The sequence below is a fragment of the Boleophthalmus pectinirostris genome, unplaced genomic scaffold (assembly GCF_026225935.1).
Source record: "Boleophthalmus pectinirostris isolate CB_2022bp ecotype Guang Dong unplaced genomic scaffold, ASM2622593v1 HiC_scaffold_15, whole genome shotgun sequence".
NCBI lineage: Eukaryota > Metazoa > Chordata > Actinopteri > Gobiiformes > Gobiidae > Boleophthalmus > Boleophthalmus pectinirostris.
The window spans coordinates 2,152,505-2,177,010 of record NW_026571070.1 but is presented as its reverse complement, the minus strand read 5'-3'; the positions used below and the strand labels follow the sequence as shown (position 1 = coordinate 2,177,010).

General features: G+C 40.8%; 1 protein-coding gene across 3 annotated transcripts in view; it reads right to left on the bottom strand.

The window, feature by feature from the left end:
- Positions 1-3,163: 3,163 nt before the first annotated feature.
- Positions 3,164-24,506, bottom strand: part of LOC110164325 (uncharacterized) — a 44,422-nt gene continuing 23,079 nt past the window's right edge. The window contains exons 2-8 of one of the 3 annotated variants that reach the window (XM_055151129.1): positions 21,145-21,453; positions 16,860-17,141; positions 16,006-16,329; positions 15,811-15,918; positions 15,507-15,566; positions 13,037-13,121; positions 3,164-3,218 (exon numbers count right to left, since the gene is read on the bottom strand). In XM_055151129.1, the coding sequence (XP_055007104.1) occupies positions 13,054-13,121; positions 15,507-15,566; positions 15,811-15,918; positions 16,006-16,329; positions 16,860-17,141; positions 21,145-21,453 (1,151 nt within the window). In that variant the 3' untranslated portion in view covers positions 3,164-3,218; positions 13,037-13,053. Of the gene's footprint in view, positions 3,219-7,564; positions 8,726-10,371; positions 13,122-15,506; positions 15,567-15,810; positions 15,919-16,005; positions 16,330-16,859; positions 17,142-21,144; positions 21,454-24,506 lie in introns of those variants that run through there. The other 2 variants (XM_055151128.1, XM_020929365.2) reach the window with 2 other exon arrangements.

Below are 24,506 nucleotides of genomic sequence, written 5' to 3'. Positions count from 1 at the left end.
ACGATCGATCTGGTTGAACCACATTCTTCTGGTTGTTGTAGGAGAGCTGGTGGTTCACGTTGACTCTCCTGTCTGTCCTCTGCGCTGATGCAGCCGAGCCAGGGGCGGAGTTAATCTGGGAGCCCTTGGTGAACTTCAGTTTGAGGCCCTCACTATATATATTTTGTTTTGTTTTTTGTATTTTTTTTTTTGTTTTGTTTTATATTTATTGTCTGTTTTTGCTCATTGCTCATGAGACACACACGTCTCTGTTTGATTTAAGGTGGATTGGAAACTTGTCTTCTTCGTTAGGTCGTCCACTTCAGTCAAACTCAAACTCACAGAGGCCAAAATTAAAAACTGGGACTAAGTCTAATAAACTAAATATTTATTAAAAAATTTCAACAACACCTGCATGTTTTCTCTTCTTTCCAGATTTGTAATATTTAACCTTTTCTTATTCAAATAAATATTTAATAATAATTTTGCTTAAACATTGAATCCAGAACAAGCAGAATATAAAATAATAACAACATTTTAAATAAATCATGTGTCTATATTTGATCTGTGTGCGGCGGCAGCTCTGATACAGATTTAACATGATCTCATGAGCCAAATTTAGAGTTTGACATGTCTGCCCTGCTAGAACCAGAGCTGAAAGTATTTATTTTTCTAGTACAATTACATTTTTGTTCACATCTATTACTTCTGATTATTATTCTGCTGTGATTATGTTCAAATCAGGGTCACGCAGACGAGTCCATTCTAACGTGAAATGAGAAGTACTTTGCCAGTTAAAATAAATAAAATATAAATTAAAATAGATTTGACATTCAGATACTATTTTGATGTTTTTTGTTTTCTTTTTTTGCTCTGAGGCATTAGTGGCATTGGGGGCAGTTGGTTTGGGGGCTTCGCTATCAAATGTCACAGTTATTTAAAGGCTGGCATCACGTCAAGCAGGACGAAGTTCAAAATGAAATCCAAAGCTGCACATGAAATCACATGACAGTATTACGAAGTAATACTACCACACCGATACTAATGAGTCATGAGCACCGACACAATAAATGACCTATAAAACCCTGACGCCCAAATGAATCAAAACACAAATACACCTTTAGTTTTAGTTCCCCAGAAATAGATTCTCTTCCTGTAGCTAAAAAAAAGGACTTCACACTCCGTCCTGATGATCACATGTCAATATTTATTCTCAATAATCTTCAGCTTCATCAAAAAAACTGAAACACTGTGAAAACTAAAATAAAAACAGACACAGAAAATGTCTCAGTTTTACATAAATACTAGTACAACTTTCATTCAAACAACATGTCAATACAACAGTGAATAAAATCAAATATAATTTACAACATTTTCGTCATATAAGAAATAATCTAACAACAAACTCTGCAATTATGTATTTAAATGTTATTATTTTGCCGCACCTAAACGACTGCATTACTAGTTGGACTCTGACAAGCAAAACTCCTCTTAAATGAGCTGAAACTATTTATTAAATAAACACTTACGGTATTAGACAAAAATCCCACAAATGATCACAACTGCAGAAAAGTTTTTAACAGCTCATGTACGAAAACTTTCAACACTGCAGCATTTTCTAAAACTTTAAAACATGATGCTCAAAGGTCAAATATGTTTAACCAAATAACATTTATTTTATATTTAGGGGTTGTTGGTTTAACTTTTTAACTCTTGACTTTTTTCTACGAGCCACACGCGGTCGATGCTCCGTTTAACGAATAATCCCAAAGTAAACAAACCAAAACAAAGTAAACACACGCAGCTCTTACCTCTGGTCCGGTTCTGTTGGGCCAAAACGGGCTCATTCTGTCAAAACAATAGTTGATCCAAAAGTTTCTCCCAATCGTAAAAATACTGACCTGCTCCCTGTTCTGTGTCCGTGTGTCCTGCAGCGCCCCCTGCTGCTCAGAACCTGGCTGTGTCCCAATTCAAAGGGCTGCAGCCTCCGAAGGCTGTGAAGGCTGCAGCCCTTGAACTGGCCTCCGCGGACGCCAGGCCGTTGCGGAAATGGGACAGTCTAGACCTAGTCTAGTTATTTTAATAGATCCATGGTCTAGACTCGGAGCCGCTCCCCCGTCGCCCAGCAACCGAGGGACGCTGCTAGCGCTAATGCTAATGCTAACACGCTCCGCGCAGATTCCGCACACGGATCAGTAAAAAGACGCACAGGTCATCAAACTGTCGGATTTTGTGACCAAATTATTTTAATAATTCGCATCCAAATCTTATGGCCAAAACCGAAAATGTATGTTTAACTTTTGCAGAACAAAACGGCTATATTTAAGGGATACATTTTAAATAGACTAAATGATCTTAAAATAAAAAAAAACTGTGATGTGATATGTATTACAAAATATTATCATTATTAAGGATTTTTATATTGACCAGGGATTACATTTATACAGTCAGTTTGTAAAGAAAGAAAGAATCTCTCCTGAGAAAAGATGATTTATTAAACAATCCAAGGAACTTCTGGAAATACTTTATCATAATATGAAGTCAAATATTAAACCCATTACACACACTCTGCATTAACAAGTTAGTACAAACAGCTGTATGTCAGTAAATCTCATTGTGTTCCCTTTTTGCTGAAGCAAGTGACAATCAAAAATGAACAAATTATCTTTGCCAGATATGATCATGTGGAACACCACAGCTTATCTGCAGTACAATAGTACATTCTTATAGTACATGTAATTAGTTACTATCAAAAAAATACACCAAATAAATGGCACATTTCACCATAAATCAAATGTCAGTACAGACTGAAAAACATTCAGAAAAACTTATGAGCAGATGTTTTCATTTCTGTCTGTTCAGATCATATGAGACTCTGGACCTGCTCCTCAGAGACTCTGGACATGGACATGGAGACATGGACATGGAGACATGGACAGTGGAGACATGGACATGGACATGGACATGGACATGGACATTGGAGACATGGACAGTGGAGACATGGACAGTGGACATGACATGGACATGGACATGGACATGGACATGGAGACATGGACAGTGGAGACATGGACACTGGAGACATGGACACTGGAGACATGGAGACATGGACATGGACTTGACTGGACTGGACCGTGGACTTGGACCACTCAGTCTGATGTGTCTCTCGTCTTCTGGAGGAGGAAGAGCAGGTTGGTTGTTGCGTCTGATTGATTCAAAGTTCTGTCCTGCAGAGTGAAAACCTGTAATGACAAACACATTAAGAAAACTACAAAACTATTAGAGGAAAATAAGTTTGACAGAACCTGCAGCCCCAAAGAACACCTGGACACATGTGACTGGCGCCGCGCGGTGCATGCTGGGATACTGAAGGCTGCGAAGGATACCCGGATGTGTCCTCCGTTCGCGGCCCCATCTCCATGGAAACGAGGCCGGTTTTAGGGCTGCATTTGAAGGCTGCATGACATAAAAATGAAATGGGACAGGCCTTGTTTCACCGGAAGTGACGTATGCGGCCTTAAAACCAGCCTTCGGAGGCTGCAGCCCTCGAATTGGGACACAGCCTTAGTTTTGGAGATATGAATGATTCTTTTAAAGGTCAAACTGGGGTCAGCAGCTTTAAACTTCCTGATGTGATGAACTTTAAAAACAGTTCAGACTATGTTCAGGGCGTCTGTTAACTCTCCTCCACCTCATTTAAACAGTTTATTTCCAGTTATTTATTTCCATAACTACAAACTTAGAGGTAATAAGAAATTTTATCAGCTGAAATTTGTGAACACCACATTTTCAAAAAGTCAGTTTGCAAAAATAAGGCAGAACACAACAGCATCACAAATGTTGGATAAGTTAAAAACAGACGTCTCGTCTTTATAAAACAGTCCATTTGGTGTTGGTTGGTGCTTTATTTTTTTGGTACAACATGGTAAAGATGAAACAAGAAATGCTTTTGTTATTTTAAAAATTGCCGTAGTCAGTTTGTTTTTGTGTCATTAATGCAGTGACTGACATCGGCTGCGTTCAGTCTGCAGCCTGAAGGTCCCAAATCTGACTGTTTGGCCCCTGTGTGACCTGCAGTGTCGGGGAGTAACAGATTACATGTACCAGAGTAATCAGAGTACAAATTATGAGTAACTGTATTCAGTTACAGTTACTGTTTCAGTGAGTGGTAATTGGATTACAGTTACTTTGTTGAAATAAATAGATTACACGGCAGAATTTTACTGTTTTTTTGTTTTTTTTTCTCGGTAATTCCACTGATTGCCAGGACTAAACCAAGACTAAACCAGGACTAAACCAGGACTAAACCAGGACTAAACCAGGACTAAACCAAGACTAAACCAGGACTAAACCAGGACTAAACCAGGACTAAACCAGGACTAAACCAAGACTAAACCAGGACTAAACCGGGACTAAACCAGGACTAAACCAGGACTAAACCGGGACTAAACCAGGACTAAACCGGGACTAAACCAGGACTAAACCAGGACTAAACCAGGATTAAAACCAAGACTAAACCAGGACTAAACCGGGACTAAACCAGGACTAAACCAGGACTAAACCAAGACTAAACCAGGACTAAACCAGGACTAAACCAGGACTAAACCAAGACTAAACCAGGACTAAACCAGGATTAAAACCAGGACTGAACCAGGATTAAAACCAGGTCTAAACCCGGTCTAAAACAGGATTTAACAGGACTAAATCATGATGTGCAGACCGTGTCTCTTCTTCTTCTATCAATAATATTTTTAATTTGTTTCAGTAAAGTCTGGACTTTTTATTTTCTTTTAGCAAACAAAACTTCTTATGTTACAATTTCCTCGTCTTTGCTTCTTTACAGCAAATCAAGTAATCAGTATAAAGTATTCAGATTACATTACTCATTGTAAGTAATTTAATGGATTACGTTACAAACTACATTTTGGTGTATGTAATCTGTAATCTGTAGGGGATTACATTTTAAAAGTCACCTTCTCAACACTGGTGACCTGTATCTGATCTTTTAATGTCAGTCTGAACCACACAGATCAGATTTTGTTCAAATGTGACCCAGGACACTTGGATCTGTGCTCCTGAAACTGATCCATATCTGATCTTTAACATGTGACTTCAGTGTGAACGGTCAGGTCACATTCATCCACCTACACGTTATCAACAAGACACAAACGTCACTATTCTGCACTGAAGTAGGAGAAAACTGTTCATGATCCATGTGACTGAAGTGAAGCACATCTCCACTCACCACAAAAACACCACCACCAAAAACCTGGTCCTTCTCCTTCTCAATCTCCTCCTTAAAACAAGTCAGTTGTTCATGTTGTGGCTCCGGTACGAGAGGAACTTTAAAATCTCCAGGTGCTCGATGCTGCGTCCATGTTTGGACAACTTCTGTAAACACAGAGACGCTCGCTGCGGTTGACGTCGTCGTGTCTCCAGTGTCACATGTGGGACACTTTTGGACCGTTTAATGTTCACACTGGAGTCACATACAAGTCACATTTAACTGGAAATGTGAACGACCTCGAAAAAACATCGGATTTCACACAAAAAAAAAAATCTGAATTGAGCGTTAAACCCTGCAGTCTGAACGTAGACTTAGTTTTTGTGCAGGTTTGTGTTTGATGAGTTTCAGCTGTTTCACTAACCTCAGACAAATCGGTGTGAACGTGTCCTAAAGATGTAATTCAGATTTAATGAAATATTTCACCAAAACTCCACCAAATCTAAATGAGACAGAGACGTTAACTCGTTTACTTCTTTATTTCCTTTAGTTCAGTGCTTCATGAATGTCACGTTTGTACAATTTATACAACAGTTTTAGTTTTTTGTTTTTGTTTTTTTACATTTCACAAGATTTTAAAGTACGTTTTAACTATTAAGGCATTATTAAGTGCTCCTGCTCATCCTGCGAAGCACAAACATGGAATCTGATTTAATACACAAAAACAAACAAAAAGAAACAGTATATATTAAACTTTTACTCAAAGTTCATAGTTTATATCAAAACTCACAGCAAAATCTTTAAAAAATGAAATAAAAACAGGAAATCGTTTGTGATTTTACCATAAAAATATTCCAAAATAAAAACTCAGACATGTCAGACTTAAATTCGTTGGACCTGATCTCATGTTTTTGAGTAAATGTGTCTTGTTTCAGTACAGACAGATTTTATAAACAGAATAAATCCACTGTGACGCTCCAGAGTTTGGCCGGTTCACCTGAGCACGAACAGACAGCGTCCGGGAGGAACAGATTACAAGTACCAGCATCATGTAATCAGAGTACAAACTATGAGTAACTGTATTCAGTTACAGTTACTGTTTCAGTGAGTGGTCATTGGATTACAGTTACTTTGTTGAAATAAATGGATTACACAACCAGGACTAAACCAGGACTAAACCAGGACTAAACCAGGTCTAAACCAGGACTAAACCAGGTCTAAACCAGGACTAAACCAGGACTAAACCAGGACTAAAAACCAGGACTAAACCAGGTCTAAACCAGGACTAAACCAGGACTAAACCAGGACTAAACCAGGTCTAAAACCAGGTCTAAACCAGGACTAAACCAGGATTAAACCAGGACTAAACCAGGACTAAACCAGGACTAAAACCAGGTCTAAAACCAGGTCTAAAACCAGGACTAAACCAGGACTAAACCAGGACTAAACCAGGACTAAACCAGGACTAAACCAGGACTAAACCAGGTCTAAAACCAGGACTAAACCAGGTCTAAACCAGGACTAAACTAAACCAGGACTAAACCAGGTCTAAACCAGGACTTAAACCAGGACTAAACCAGGTCTAAACCAGGACTAAACCAGGACTAAACCAGGTCTAAACCGGGATTAAACCAGGTCTAAACCAGGACTAAACCAGGTCTAAACCAGGACTAAACCAGGTCTAAACCAGGACTAAACCAGGTCTAAAACCAGGACTAAACCAGGACTAAACTAAACCAGGACTAAAACCAGGTCTAAACCAGGACTAAACCAGGATAAACCAGGACTAAACCAGGTCTAAAGCAGGACTAAACCAGGACTAAACCAGGACTAAAACCAGGTCTAAACCAGGACTAAACCAGGACTAAACCAGGACTAAACCAGGACTAAACCAGGTCTAAACAATATGACACTAACAGTAGGTGGACATAATTTAAAGCACCAGTGTCTCATATAAAAATCATTTCTTTATCAATAATATTTTGAATCTGGTGAAGGAAAATCTGGACTTTTTGTGTCTTTTGGCAGATTAAACATCGTTGCTTCTCTACAGCAAACACCTGCCTGTTCATGGACACGAGTTCAACAGACAATTTGAAGAAAACAAACAAGAATTTTCAGGATGTGGTTGTTACATTCATGTAGTTTTAAAAAACACGACAATATCAAGTAATCCAAAGTATTCAGATTACATTACTCACTTTAAGTAATTTAATGGATTCAGTTACAAACTACATTTTGGTGTGTGTCATCTGCAGTGTTGGGAAGGTGACTTTTAAAATGTAATCCCCTACAGATTACAGATTACACACCCCAAAATGTAGTTTGTAACTTAATCCATTAAATTATTCAAGGTGAGTATTGTAATCTGATTACTTTGGATTACTTGATTTGTTGTAGAGAAACAAAGACGAGGAAATCTTCACATAAGAAGATTTGTCTGAAAAAAGAAAATAAAAAGCCCAGATTTTACTGAACCAAATTAAAAATATTATTGATAGAAGAAGAAGAAACACGTCCACACAGCAGGATTTAGTCCTGGTTTAGATCTACTTTAGACCTGGTTTTAGTCCTGGTTTAGATCTAGTTTAGACCTGGTTTTAGTCCTGGTTTAGATCTAGTTTAGACCTGGTTTTAGTCCTGGTTTAGACCTAGTTTAGTCCTGGTTTTAGTCCTGGTTTAGATCTAGTTTAGTCCTGGTTTAGACCTAGTTTAGACCTGGTTTTAGACCTGGTTTTAGTCCTGGTTTTAGTCCTGGTTTAGATTTAGTTTAGACCTGGTTTTAGTCCTGGTTTAGACCTAGTTTAGTCCTGGTTTTAGTCCTGGTTTAGACCTAGTTTAGTCCTGGTTTTAGTCCTGGTTTAGATCTAGTTTAGACCTGGTTTTAGTCCTGGTTTTAGTCCTGGTTTAGACCCGGTTTAGACCCGGTTTAGACCTGGTTTAGACCCGGTTTAGTTTCCGGCAATGAGTGGAATTACTGAAAAAAAATAAAAAAAAAAAGGGGATTTAGCCCAAAATGTGAAAACAGGAAAATCCCGCTGTGTCCATTTATTTCAACAAAGTAACTGTAATCCGATTCCCACTCACTGAAACAGTAACTGTACCTGAATACAGTTACTCATCATTTGTACTCTGATTACATAACTCTGGTACATGTAATCTGTTCCTCCCCGAACACTGGTAATCTGTAATCTGTAATCTGTAGGGGATTACATTTTAAAAGTCACCTTCCCGACACTGCGTACGGTGTGTCCACGAGCAAGACACTTCACGTCTGCTGTCAAAAGGGAATCAAAGTCTTCACTCTCCCACGACAGCGACAGAACCAATCCAGGTTTTCTCTGTGAAAGTGAAAGTGAAAGAAAACGCACCAAACGAGTCCGGTCACGATACTGAAAGTTCAATCCTGATTCTGATTTCACGGTGAGAATAAAAACTCCTCGTTATTTAGACACTTGATTAAATGTTGGTACTTTCTTATTTCTGTGTGATCCTCAGTGATCCTCGGGTTTTTAGGATCGATACCTGCGAAAAACGAGGATTTGTTTTGTTACAGCACTGAAAAAAACTAAATCTAGTCAAGTTAAGACGACTTGATTTAAGAAAGTTTTATCATGACTTGAGTAAATTTCTCTGCACGAGTAAAATGATCTGCCAGTGGAACAAGATTTTTGTACTTAAAATATGAAAAATGCATCTTGTTGCACTTAAAATAAGAAACAAAATCAATCAAAATGTTGCTTGATTAAGAAAAACACACTTATCCCAGGGGTAGATCGTTTTCGACTGAAATAAAGTCAAATATTCTTCATTTAAGTCATTTTAATTTATTTAGATATTGTTTTTTTTCCAGTGTGGGTTTTAGTATTAAGTAGCAAAGCACCTCGAGTCAGACTTGAGTCACTATTTTTACGACTTGATTTGATAAAATGGACTGAGACTTGGGGCTCAACTTGGCCTTAAAGGTCTGTAACTTGGGACTTGAGGTCTGTAACTTGGGACTTGAGGTCTGTGACTTGAGAAGACTTGTTGCGTTTCCTAAAAATATATACGTTTTTAGAAAATACTTTTCTCTTTACAGTTGATAAACCAGAGGATTAATTTGACAGGAACAAACTGGAACATGTTTCTCCCACTTCTGTTTGTTGCTTTGGATGAAACTGAAGTGTTGTATTTTAGTCGCTCTGGATTATAAGACTCTGTCATTAAATGGTCTGTTTTTGAACTTTTTTCACAAATAAACCGTGTGGGACTTTAAAGGAAACCCAACAGTGTGACGGGTGAGTGGTTTTGTTTGTTCGTTCACGGTGACTCTGGGTTTTGTTCAGTTGTGGCGTGTAGGGAGGGTGTGTGTCTGCGACCAGCAGATTGTCGGCGTGTTCACAGTGACAGACAGAAGTGTACAGAGTAAGAAGCTGTCAAAAATATTCATGCGCATAAAATAGAAATCCGTGCGTATTTGGCTGTAGTTGCGCATTAAATAAATATTTGTAAACTCTCAAATGACTCCAGTCGTACATAAAATATATTGTGTATTTTATCCATCAGAATACGAACTGAAAAGTTACGACGTCATGAATTACAATCACGAAATGAAAATTTACGATTACGCTTTCATCAGTACGAATACGAATTCACAGACGGAACTTTACTGTCAAAAATCCGTCATCACTTCACAGACATTATTCATCGAGCAGAAGAAACATCGATCAAGATCAAGACTGTGCAGCTCAAGTTTGTAGCAGAGTAAAAACAGAGTAAAAGCACAAGAAGCTACAACAGAACAACAAGTGGGTTCATTAAAATCTATTGTAAAAATGTCTTGTCTTGCCACATTGAATTCGGGAACCGAACGCTGCTGTATAATATTGTGTAGAAACACCTCCTTTGAACGGGAAATTGCACCTATATGTTAGAAAACATAGTGGAGCCAGTTGGCAACATCAGACGTAACGTTATCCCAGGGCTAATTAACAAATATCAGGTTCTCTGTAGGTTTAGATTAAAACATTCACGGCTACAGCCACAGCGAGCATCAGTCAGTCTTCACTTGAAGAAAACTGTTTTTTTCCCCGTATTTTCTCATTTTTGGTTTTATTTTGAAAAACAAAAGAACAAATGACATGGATTGACCAAGTCTCTGTTTTTGTAAGCCTCAAGTCTCTGACCTCAAGTCCCAAGTGATGTGTGTGTGGGTGTGTTTGTCTGTGCGGTCGCTGTCTGCTCCTTGTGTGTTTGTAGTTTACTGAAGTCGTGCTGGGACTGCGGGCTGCACCCGCGTGGACTCGTGTATCTGGATTGTGGGACGGAGTCATTTTTTAATGGGGTTGGAGGCTTAAGAGTCTGAGCCCGGAAAATACAGTAAATATACTAAGTGTCCAGAGACACTGTCTCAGTCAACAATAAAACATCCTCATTAATGTTCAGTGGTTGTTGACTCTATTTTTATTTTGGGATTTACGAGTAATGTCTATGGACTTGGGTCATGAAGGTTTGTGACTTTTAAAATATGAGTCTCCAGAAAAAAAGAAAAAAAAACGTTTGGGAAACACAGACACAGAACAGGATCCTTCCACAAAAAACGGTTATTTAGCTCTTTTCAGTCTGAATTCTTTCTCTTCTGACCATCATGATTCAAACTTAGATCTTGTCAAGACATTTAAAAAGTAAAAATTTGCTTTTCTACAACTAAATAAAATAAAAAATAAACATTCTTATATAAATACGCCATGACTTTTTAAAGTACAATTTAGTTTAAAAGTTTTATAATCTAAATTGTATTTGGTTCTTTGGTTTAAAGACTTGAAATGACTTGAAGCTCAAAGAAGACGACCTGGACTTGACTTGGACTTGACTTGGACTTATGGGCCAGTGACTTGAGACTCGACTGGACTTGACTGTATTTGACTTGGGACTTGAGGTCTGTGACTTGAGGCTTACAAAAACAGAGACTTGGTCAATCCATGTGTCATTTGTTCTTTCGTTTTTCAAAATAAAACCAAAAATGAGAAAATAGGGGGAAAAAAACAGTTTTCTTCATTATTTGTCTCCAAAACCAAAATGAAAAAACAGATAATTTGTTTTTCCAGTTTTTGATTTTGTGTTTAAATGAAAAATGGAAAAAACTGATAACGGACTGAACCAGGACTAAAACAGGACTAAAACAGGTCCGGGACCAGACCAGGACCAGGACTTTGACCGGGACTGAGACTGGAACTGAGACCAGGACCAAGACTGAGACCAGGACTGAGACCGGGACCAGAACTGAGGCCGGGAACAGGACCAGGACTGAGACTGAGACTGAGACTGGAACTGAGACCAGGACTGAGACCGGGAACGGGACCAGGACTTAGACCGGGACTGAGACAGGGACTGAGGCCAGGAACGGGACCAGGACTTAGACCGGGACTGAGACTAGGACTGAGACCGGAACTGAGACCAGGACTGAGACCAGGACTGAGACCGGGAACAGGACCAGGACTGAGACCGGGACTTAGACCGGGACTGAGACCGGGACCAGAACTGAGGCCGGGAACAGGACCAGGACTGAGACTGGGACTGAGACCGGAACTGAGACCAGGACTGAGACCAGGACTGAGACCGGGAACAGGACCAGGACTGAGACCGGGACTTAGACCGGGACTGAGACCGGGACCAGAACTGAGGCCGGGAACAGGACCAGGACTGAGACTGGGACTGAGACCGGAACTGAGACCGGGACCGGGACCGAGACTAGGACCGAGACCAGGACCAAGACCGGGACTGAGGCCGGGAACAGGACCAGGACTGAGACCAGGACTGAGACTGGGACCAGACCAGGACTGAAAACAGTTTAGTCCTGGTTTAGTCCTGGTTTAGTCCGTTATCCGTTTTTTTCCCATTTTTCATTTAAACACAAAATTGAAAACTGAAAAAACAAATCTTTATCCATTTTTTCATTTTGGTTTTGGAGACATATTGTTTGTTTGTTTTTTTTCATTTTTTATTTTATTTTTGGTTTTATTTTGAAAAACAAATTAACAAATGAAACATGGATTTTGGTCCCACCTCTGTTCATTAGTATCTGATTTTTTTTATATATTTTTGACGATCATTTAGTTCATAAACATCATTTTGAGCACGAAACACGACAAAACTTTACACAGGTGTTCGAAAATATTCCAAATGAACAATAACTGAAAAAGTCCACTTAAAATTTCAGCAACTCAAATTCTGAAAAAAGAAATTCTGCTGTTTTTAAAATTCAAAATTTAACGGAACAAATGATTTTTCATCCGCACACGTCTCTGTAATCCTTGATCCTGTTCACATGAAACAAAAACTGGCACCAAGTTTCAGCCGCTTCTTCTCCACAAACGCTTTTCTCGACCACGAACGCTCGCACTGATCACACGCTCCTCAAAACGCACTCTTTAAATCACTTTTGTGTGTTTTTTCTTGGAGTTTTAGACGTATTTATACCGTGACGTCGTTAAATTGTGGAACGTGAATGTATAAAATAATAAAAATAAGTGCACTTTTCTCTAAACAGGTCTCGTTGTGAGGGTTTGTGAGCAGCAGTGAGAGACGGGTGTGTGTGTGTGTGTGTGTGTGTGTGTGTGTGTGTGTGTGTGTGTGTGTGTGTGTGTGTGTGTGTGTGTGTGTGTGTGTGTGTGTGTGTGTGTGTGCGTGTGTGTGCGTGTGTGTGTGTGTGTGTGTGTGTGTGTGTGTGTGTGTGTGTGTGTGTGTGTGTGTGTGTGTGTGTGTGTGTGTGTGTGTGTGTGTGTGTGTGTGTGTGTGTGTGTGTGATCCTCTGTGGCGAAGCTTCAGGTTTTTGTTTGTATTTTACATGTTTACAGTTTTCAGGAGGTGCTTCATGTGAGAGCCGAGGCAGACTGTCCGTTAGTGCCCCCGGTGGCCACAGGGCTCTCTGCAGCCGACTCTGAAACAACAAACAAACAAAACACAAATGTATTTTATTTTTTAATTCATGGGGTAACATAGATTAAAGTTGAAGATATTATAAAATACATTCCTAAAACTGTGACTGTGTGTTTTTCTCTGCTTCAATAAATTAAAATGTATTTAAGATAAGATAAGATAAGATAAGATGATCCTTTATTGTCTCACATGGGAGAAATTTGTCTTGGGACAGGGGGTCACATGTTTTATCAAAAAACAGGACGACACAACACAAAGCAGCACATAAACAAACACCATAAAACAAAGTAAATATGAGACCAAGTCTGACCACGAGTGATGCACCAACTGGAACCTTCAATTATCCTTAACAGGCCCTTGCATTCTTCTGTTCTATTAATTATTGCACATTCCCTAAGCCTATGTGCAGTTTTGGTTGCACAATCCCTAAGCCTTTTATAATTATTTTTTAACTGCATTATCTGAGTTTAGCAGTTTAACAGCTAGTGGCACAAAATAATGTTTGAATCTGTTCAGTTTACAGTTTGGGACCTGAACCTTCTGCCTGACGGCATCAACTCAAACTGACTGTGAAGAACATGGGTTGGGTCATTGATCACCTTCCTGCCGAGTTTCCTCACCGTCTCCTCAAACATTTGCTGAAGTGAGCTCGGGGCCACACCCATTATTTTACCTGCTCTTTTAGTCAAGGTAAAAATCTGTGCTTTAAGTTTGACTGACAGGTCACCAAACCATGTTGACATGTCATAGCGTAAGATAGATTCTATGCATGTTTTATAAAACAACAGCATTACATTGGTGTCAACTCCATGTGACCTAAGCCGTCTTAAAAAATAGAGACGCTGGTGATTCTTGAGCAGACAGACTGTACCTGCTGGCTCCATTGGAGCTGAGAATCAAATAACACACCCAAGTACTTAGAACATGTCACCTGCTCTATGTCCCTCCCCCTGATATTAACGGGGCTGTGGTCCCCGACAGATCTGGGATCAAAAATTATCTCCTTTGTCTTTTCCACATTTAAGACAAGGTTTTGCTCCTCACACCAATGCACCACTTCATCAATTCCTGTCCTGTAGCTGATGGCATCTGTGCTTTTACTGAGTAAACTAAGAATAGCTGTGTCATCAGAAAATTTTATTATATAGTTGTTTACCTGTCTACTCCTGCAGGCACTGGTGTAGAAGTAGACCTAAGGCCTACATTCACTCTGTGAAGCTTTAAGTCATGTTCTAATGTCGTTCCCTCATCACAAACAGACCTGGAGTTGTGTTTTGTTTCATTCGCACATGTTTGAGTAACTCTTTGTTCTCTGTTGCACCTTGTGATGTCATGAAGTGGTAGTGTTCAAGTGAACAGCTCCTTTTACCTTTAGTTCAGTAGAAATGGGCAAGTCCAGATTGATTGAAATGATCCAAATGATTCTAATGAAGGTGTGTGGAGTTTAAAAACACAGTGGAGCACTTCCTGTATCACCACATGACATCACAAGGTGGAGCAGAGTGTTTTCTGTTTGCGAGAAGAACTTTGTCTAAATGTGCAGGTTTGTGTCATAAACATGTGTGAATGAAACAAAACACAACTGCAGGTTTGTTGAGGACGACATTATATAGAGAACAGAAAATAGTGCAACATTTTTAAAATAGCACTTATTATTATTATTATTATTATTATTATTATTATTATTATTAATAATAATAATAATAATAATAATAATAATAATAATATATCATTTTTATTTATTTTACGAATTTAAATTAGATTTTTACTCTCCTTAGATTGGGGCCTCTGTCTCCCTCTGGTGGTCATTTTATTTTATTGCATTTATTTATTTTTTTACTTACTATTTGTTTCTTTTTTTTTTACTTTAAACATTTTATTTTATTTTTACTGTCATTTATTTTATTTTTTAAATGTATTTTACCTATTATTTTATTTATAAATTTTTAAATTTATTTTAGGAAATTTGATTTTTATTCTCTTTAGATTGGAGGCTCTGTCTCCCTCTGGTGGTCATTTTATGTGACATTTTTGAAAAATGTATTTTACCTATTATTTTTTATTTATTTTAGGAATTAAAATTTGATTTTTATTCTTTATATTTTTACTGTAATTATTTTTTTGTTTTGTTTTTTGTTTTACTTATTATTATTATTTCACTTATTTTATCATTTTTATTTATTTTAGGGATTTAAATTACATTTTTATTCTCCTTAGATTGGGGCCTCTGTCTCCCTCTGGTGGTTATTTTATGTGGTTTAAAAAATAATATATATATATATATATATATATATATATATATATATATATATATATATATATATATATATATATATATATATATCTGTCGCCCTCTGGTGGTCGGCGCTGGTACAACAGTCCTCACCTTTGACCGGGTGCAGCTCCGTCGCCTCCTCAGGGTCAGACTTGGGCTTTGTGGCTCCTCCTTCAACACAAAAAAATCAAACATTTCAAGATTTAAGAAGAAGCTGGGTAAATAAAGAGGGATTAGATGCAGAAGTGGGAAATAAATGTAACTAAACTCAACTTTCTGTCAGAATTTAACTTTAAAAACTGGGCAAATACTTCATCTAATGTCTTCTGCAGCACAAATTAACTGGAACTGAAATTACTGTGTGCTGCTTTTTTGTTAAAAATACGAATCTAAACTTGTGGATTGATGTTGTTACCTCTGAGTTTGAGGTAGACGAACATGGCGATCAGAGCCAGCACCAAGATGGCGACGATCAGCCCCACCACCCACCAGTACGAGGCTTCTTCTGGAGCGCTGCGTTTCCCTGGAAAAATAAAAAACACACACTTCAGCTCTAATGTGCCTGAACAGAACAACTCTCCGGTGCGGCGGCGTTGCTCTTGTGGCTGACCTGTGCCGCTGATGGTCACCTCGATGGTCTCCGTGTGGTTGCTCCTCGGGGTGGAGAACACGCAGCTGTACGTCCCCGTGTGAGGCTCCACCTCCGGGTCCATGAGCCGCACCGACCCGTCCCCGAACTGAACGCGCAGCCCGTCCAGCTCCACGTGCCCCTCCCACTCCTGCGACGACACGGCCTCTCCTGATTGGACGCTGTAGGTCAGGATGTGTTTGGGCGAGTCGCTGTTGGAGAAGGTCCAGGAGAGCGTCTGGCTGTTCAGGTACGATGGAGCGAAGCACGGCAGGGTCAGGTCTTTACCCTCGTAACCACGGAGATCTGAGGACGAGAGACCCGGGTTAGACCTGGGTTAGTCTGGTTTTAATCTGGTTTAGTCCTGAATTAGGGCTGGTTTGATCTAAGAGGATCAAGTCTTCAGTGTTGTGTTGGTTGGTGTCATGGCAGTCGGTGTTATGGTCAGTTTTGTGGTTGGTGGTGTGATCAGTGTAGTGGCGGTTGGCGTTGCAGTCGGCGTCGTGGTTGTCGGTGTTGTAGTTGTCGTGGCGTTCGGTGTCGTGGTCGTTGTCGTGGTCGTTGTCGTGGTCGGTGTCGTGGTCGGTGTCGTGGTCGGTGTCGTGGTGGTCGCGGACACCGACACCGGAACGAGCGCGTTTGCTCTGTCCAATCATATGCACGGTTTGTCTGCGGAACAGAATAAAACACTTGAAGCGTGGACAAGACGTCATATCCGAGATCCGAGTGGGAGATGGATGGATAAACAAACACAGCATAAGCCCCTCCTTCTCCTGTATAAGCCCCTCCTTTACCTGTATAAGCCCCTCCCTTTCTGTATAAGCCCCGCCCCTCACCTCGGTGCCTGTAGGAGGCGCTGTACTCGTCGCCGCCGTAGGGAGACGTGGCGGTGCAGACGTAGATCAGGTCCTTCTGTCCCAGCGTCCTGAGGCGACTGTCCACGGCGTACAGACCCGACCCGTCCAGCTGCTTCCGGGTCAAAGGCTGCAGGTCGTGGAAGGTGGGCGGCTCCGTGGACCACGTGACCCGAGGCGACGGGAACACGTTTCGGACGGAGCATTTGATCTCCTCGAAACCGCTCAGACGAGAGAGCGACACCGACACGGAGCGGATCGGAGCTGAGACAGAAAGACAGACACAGTGTTCAGTCGTCTGCATTTGACCCAGAAGAACTGAGACAAAGAGAGAGAAGAAGAAATATAAGAATAAACAGTCATCTGCATTTGACCCACGCACTACAGGAGCTGAGAGAGAGATTATACAGGCTACAGTCATCTGCATTTGACCCACAAGAGCTGAAACAGAGAAATCTTCAGTCCTAAATCCTTCGCATTTGACCCATAAGAGCTAAGATAGTGAGAGAAGAGTGAAGAAGTAAGAATATACGGTCTTAAATCTTCTGCATTTGACCACAAGGGCTGGGACAGACAGAAATATACAGTGTTCAGTCATATGCATTTGACCCACGCACTACAGGAGCTGAGAGAGAGAGAGATTATACAGACTACAGTCATCTGCATTTGACCCATAAGAGCTAAGGCAGAGACAAAGAGAGAGGAGGTAAGAATATACAGTCTTCTGCGTTTGACCCACACACTATAGGAGCTGAGAGAGAGAGATTATATACAGTCTTCAATCAGAGGCATTTGACCCATAAGAGCTCACACAGAGAGACAGAGAAGAAGTAAAAATAAGAGGTAAAATATGCAGTCTTCAGTCTGCATTTGACCCATAAGAGCTGAGATGGAGAGAAATATATAGTCTTAAATCTTCCGTATTTGACCCATTAGAGCCAAAACAGAAGAGATAAAAAAATATATACAGTCTTAAATCATCTGCATTTGACCCATAAAAGTTGAGACAGAAAGAGAGAAGAGTTAAAAATATACAGTCTTCAGTCTGTATTTGACCCATAAGAGCTGAGACAGAAAGAGAGAAGAGGTGAAAATATACAGTCTTTAGTCATCTGCATTTGACCCACACACTATAGGAGCTGAGAGCGAGAGATTATACAGGCTACAGTCATCTGCATTTGACCCAGAAGAGCTGAGACGGACAGAAATATACAATCTTCAGTCCTCTGCATTTGACCACAAGGGCTGAGACAGAGAAATATATAGTCTTCAGTCATCTACATTTGACCCATGAGAGCTGAGACAGAGACAAAGAGAGAGGAGGTAAGGATATCCAGTGTTAAATCCTCTGCATTTGACCCAAAAGAGCAGAGACAGAGAGAGAGAGAAGAGGTAAGAATATGCAATCTTTAGTCATCTGCATTTGACCCACAAACTATAGGAGCCAAGAGAGAGATTATACAGTCTTCAGTCATCTGCATTTGACCCATAAGAGCTGAGATGGAGAGAAATTTATAGTCTTAAATCTTCTGTATTTGACCCGTTAGAGCCGAGACAGAGAGAAACAGAAGAGATAAAAAATATACAGTCTTAAATCCTCTGAATTTGACCCATAAGAGTTGAGACACAGAGAGAGAAGAGTTAAAGATATACAGTCTTCAGTCGGCATTTGACCCATAAGAGCCACGACAGAGAGAGCAAGAGAAGAGGTAAGAAAAATATACAATCTTAAGTCTTCTGCATTTGACCCATAAGAGCTGAGACAAAGAGAGGGAGAGTTTTTTTTTTTTTTTCATCTTTAGAGGAGGGATGTAAGATTATATAGTCTATATTCCTCAGCATTTGACCCATTTGAGAGCAGAGAGGGGGAGGGGATGGTTATACAGACTGGACTTCTTTGCATTTGACCCACATCTGAGAGGGAAAGAGATCGAGAGAGAGAAAGAGAAGAAGAGGTAAGAATACAGACTACAGCCCCCTGCATTTGACCCACCCACTAACAGCAGCTGAGTGAGAGAGAGGAAAAAAACTGCAGCACTTTATAATATCTACACTTAATAAATTCTGAACAAAAACTCATTAATAAATAGTTTAATAAGAATAATTCAAGCTCAAATAACGACTTCATTCATAACCTAACAGCGCCGCCTCTCCGCAGATCTGACCCGTAACTGTCCTACTAATGCTGTACTGCGGGAGAGACCAGCAGATGGCAGCGCTGCACCAGAAATGTGACGTAATGCGGCTTTAAAACGTGAGCTTTTTTCAGTGGTCGTAATGTTTTGGCTGATCGTGACAGGCGTGAGTGTGTGTGTGTGTGTGTGTGAGTGAGTGTGTGTGTGTGTGTGAGTGTGTGTGTGTGTGTGTGTGTGTGAGTGTGTAGTGTGTGTGTGTGTGTGTGTGTGAGTGTGTGTGTGTGTGTGTGTGTGTGTGAGTGTGTGTGTGTGTGTGTGTGTGTGAGTGTGTGTGTGTGTGTGTGTGTGTGTGTGTGTGTGTGAGTGTGTGTGTGTGTGTGTGTGTGTGAGTGTGTGTGTGTGTGTGTGTGTGAGTGTGTGTGTGTGTGTGTGTGTGTGTGTGTGTGTGTGTGTGTGTGTGTGTGTGTGTGTGTGTGTGTGTGTGTGTGTGTGAGTGTGTGTGTGTGTGTGTGTGAGTGTGTGTGTGTGTGTGTGTGTGTGTGTGTGTGTGTGTGAGTGTGTGTGTGTGTGTGTGTGTGTGTGTGTGTGTGTGTGTGTGTGTGTGTGTGTGTGTGTGTGAGTGTGTGTGTGTGTGTGTGTGTAGTGTGTGTGTGTGTGTGTGTGTGTGTGTGTGTGTGTGTGTGTGTGTGTGTGTGTGTGTGTGTGTGTGTGTGTGTGAGTGTGTGTGAGTGTGTGTGAGTGTGTGTGTGTGTGTGTGTGTGTGTGTGTGTGTGTGTGTGTGTGTGTGTGTGTGTGTGTGTGTGTGTGAGTGTGTGTGTGTGTCTTTAGCGCCCTCTAGTGTGAGCCGGAGCCGTGTCTGTGGCTCCGTGTGCGTTGGCTCTGCACTCGCTCTTCACACTCGGCTCAGATTCTGGAGTTTGAGGAGGTGTCACATTTTTGCCATGATTCTGGGGCGACACAACGACAGAGTCACAGATAAAACCTCCGCACGACCCTGATACAAACCTGCGTCTGTGATCACGGAGCCTAAAACCAAAACCAAACACAGAAACTTGAATTGAAATAAAGTCACGAGATCCATCAGATTTAAACAAAACCACTGATTTGTCTCAGTTTTATACAAGAAATGTCCCTATTTTTCACCAATTTGATCTAAACCAGGACTAAATTTGATTTGATTTATATTTATTTTTATTTCAAGTTTGTGCCAAGAGAGAAACAATAATCATAAAGCACATTTCTTGAAAAGGAGCGGGAAGAAAAAAAACTTAAATTAACCCATAACAGTTTCAAAAATTCTAAAATGATGTGTTTGCTTCTGTACGCTGACGATAAAACTTTATAAATATTTACATATCACAAAATAAATTACATACTGTGCATACTACATATAATTTTAACTCAATTTCTTCCTTTTTTGTATTATATTGTATTATTTGTACTATAGTATTATAGTATTATGATAAAGAAGCACAGAAGTTTATCGTTTATGATCGTATCAAAATAAGCAAAATGAGAATGAAGAATGTAAGATTTTTTTTCCGTTTATGGAAGTACAAACCTAATCAGGCTAGCGCCACCTAGTGCCTCCGCTCAGTTTCATTTCTCTCCTGAGACTAGGTCATGAATCTGAATACACTAGACGGTCTGAAGAACCCTGGAAGTGTGAGTCCGGGCCCCAACCAATCAGTGAAGAGCCAGACATTCAGTGTTGGTGACGATTCCCGACATCGAGGATCGAGTTTGGAGATTTATTTTCAAAAACTGTAAGAGTTTTACAGGCCCAATGTAATTTTGTTTTCAAACGTGTTAATGTGTGTTGTGAAATGTAAAAGTGTTTTGTACTTGCGGCCGCTGGATAAATCTGTGGTTTTTGTTTAAATCTGCAGGGACAGAGGACACAGGCTCAAAACTGTGTCTGTCCTGAGGAAACAGGGACGTGTGGACACTTTAGACGAGTTTAACAACGCAGATCAACAGATCTGTTCCAACTAAGTCTCCTCTTCATGGTCAAACTGTCAGATTAAAGTCTAACAGAACATCTGACACAGTAGTGCCTACAGTTAGCGTCACATCCTTGGAAACGTTCTGACATCAGTATCGTCTTTAAATCTTCTTGTTCTGGTTCTTACCTTGCACTTTGACGATGACGTCCTGGTTGGTTTCCCCGGCGTCGGTCGTCACGCTGCACCTGTACCTGCCCCGGTCTCTGGGGGCGCTGTTTCTCACCAGCAGGGAGGCGTTTCCCTTGGCGACGGCCGGGTCGGCGAGGGCGGCTCTTCCCGCCAGCGGGTCGTTGGGGTCGCGGACGGTCCGCAGGTCCGAGGAGAGGCTGAGGATGAGCGAGTCCTGCCTGAACCAGAGCAGCTTGTGTGGGGCAGGCGAGGGCAGACGGCAGGGCAGGAGGCACCCGTCACCCACCAGACACGTCACATGGATCTCTGCAGACATGTGCATAATTACATACGTGTATTTATACCGTCCTACAATCACAGCTGAAACACTGCAGGCCCAACGAGCGCAGAAGAAGAGCCAAAAGAACATTTTACTCCAGAATCATACGACTGAGACATTTAGTGTATGTATAAATATAAATGTCCATCGCTGACACGCCGCCGCCGCCGCCACCACCGCCGCCACCACCACCGTCCGTGTGAGTCTGGAGCTCAGACGTTTATATCTCTGCCTCTGACTCCAGGTCACGTTGTATTGAAAAAGCATCACCCCCCCCCCCCCCCTCCCCCGTGTGTGTGTGTCTGCTGGAGGTGTGCAAAAATATATCAATATCCAAATATCAAATCAACACATTGTTTAATGTGATTATATTGTATCGATACATCCCCCAGTGTGTTTTTTGGTTTATTTTACTAAATTATTTTGTTACAGCTACAGTTTTGTGTGTGACACATTTGACATTTTCACTGTTTTGATGATTAAAATGTTTGTGTTTCATATGAATTTTGCACAAAGACTTTTAGTATCACAGCTGTGATATTTTTTTATTGAACCTTATCGAATCTGTTTAAAATGTTTTGTATCAAATTAAAAGTTCACTGTATCAGATTCAAATTCATTACACATGTGGAAACACAAGATCATGAAATGTGGTTTAGCAGAAGTGGAAGGAGAAGTAAGTGATATATATATATATATATATATATATATATATATATATATATATATATATATATATATATATATATATATATATATATATATATACACACACACACAAAATGTGGAGTATATACAATATAGAGAGTACACAGTATATTAAAACGTAGATTGTAGTGAATATATACAAATAAATGTACAACCACTTTATAACTCCATCCTCAAACTTAAATCAAAACAAACAATAAAAACACCAGGGGAGTCAGGTCAGGTCCAGAGACGTGAAAACATCTCACATGTGGAACTCGGCTCCACATTTGCCCCTCGGTCAGAGTCTGTGGCCCCGGGGCTGGACGATGCTCAGCTCTGCTCTGTACACGACTGAAGTAAAAGTTCAGTACAAGTACAGCTCCAAGAAATGATTCAAGTAAGAGGAAAACATGTGGACGTAATAATTTATAATGTAAAGGACAAAACATGAAATGAGTCACAAAATCTGCTAATGAAACAAACTAGACCAGACGTGAAGGAGAAGAAACACAAACGATCAAATCATTTCAGATTCTCACATGAAGCTTTTGTCCCTTCAGATCAGACGTGGGGTTTGTGCAGCTCCTGGGGTCACGACTCTTCACCTTCATCTTTTTATTTAGTCAGAACAGAAACTCTTCAGTCTGAGCAGCTCGTCACAATAATGAGATTTTCTGCTTTTTATGAAGAAATTCAATTAATATTCTGTATGACCTGAGTTCAGCGTTTCAGCCTCCACAATATTTTCTGTTTTCCACGTGGCCCCACGGAAAAAATAATGACCCCCCCCCCCCCCCCCCCCGGTTTAGACGCACTCACAGTGGGAAGAGGAAACACAACTCCAGTCAGGAAAAACACCGTTACTCTGAACCAGACCTGGGACCGAGTCTCAAGTCTTTGACCTCAAGTCCGAGTCAAGTCCCAAGTCACTGACCTTCAAGTCCAAGTCAAGTCCCAAGTCATTGACCTTCAAGTCCAAGTCAAGTCCCAAGTCACTGACCTTCAAGTCCAAGTCGAGTCCCAAGTCATTGACCTTCAAGTCCAAGTCAAGTCCCAAGTCACTGACCTTCAAGTCCAAGTCAAGTCCCAAGTCATTGACCTTCAAGTCCAAGTCAAGTCCCAAGTCACTGACCTTCAAGTCCAAGTCAAGTCCCAAGTCTTTGACCTCAAGTCCAAGTCAAGTTCCAAGTCACTGACCTTCAAGTCCAAATCAAGTCCCAAGTCATTGACCTTCAAGTCCAAGTCAAGTTCCAAGTCACTGACCTTCAAGTCCAAGTCAAGTCCCAAATCATTGACCTTCAAGTCCAAGTCGAGTCCCAAGTCACTGACCTTCAAGTCCAAGTCGAGTCCCAAGTCATTGACCTTCAAGTCCAAGTCGAGTCCCAAGTCATTGACCTTCAAGTCCAAGTCGAGTCCCAAGTCATTGACCTTCAAGTCCAAGTCGAGTCAAAAGTCATTGACCTTCAAGTCCAAGTCGAGTCCCGAGTCATTGACCTTCAAGTCCAAGTCAAGTCTCGAGTCACTGACCTTCAAGTCCAAGTCGAGTCCCAAGTCTTGGTTTGTTTTATCAAGTCAAGCCTCAAGTCCTAAAAATAGTGACTCAAGTCTGACTCGAGTCCAAGTCCCCGACCTTTGCTTTGCACTATAAAAAACTCAAGTAGGAGTAAAAGTTTTGGGTCTGAAAAGTTCTGAGCAGAACAACTTCTTTAACATGTTGGAGGTGAAAGTTTCTCGAGGAACAAACTCAAAAGTTTAATTATTCTCAGAAACTTGGAGAAAATGCAAACTATGTCCAAAACCCTCAGCCACCGCGGGAACTGGACCAGAGACACACACTCACACACACACACACACACACACACACACACACACACACACACACACACACACACACAGACACACACACACACACACACACACACACACACACACACACTATACACACACACACACACACACACACACACACACACACACACACACACACACACACACACACACACACACACACACATCACACACACACACACACACACACACACACACACACACACACACACACACACACACACAGACACACACACACACACACACACACACACACACACAGACACACACACACACACACACACACACACACATCACACACACACACACACACACACACACAGACACACACACACACACACACACACACACACACACACACACAGACACACACACACACACACACACACACACACACACACACACACACACACACACACACACACACACACACACACACACACACACACACACACAGACACACACACACACACACACACACACACACTCACACACACACACA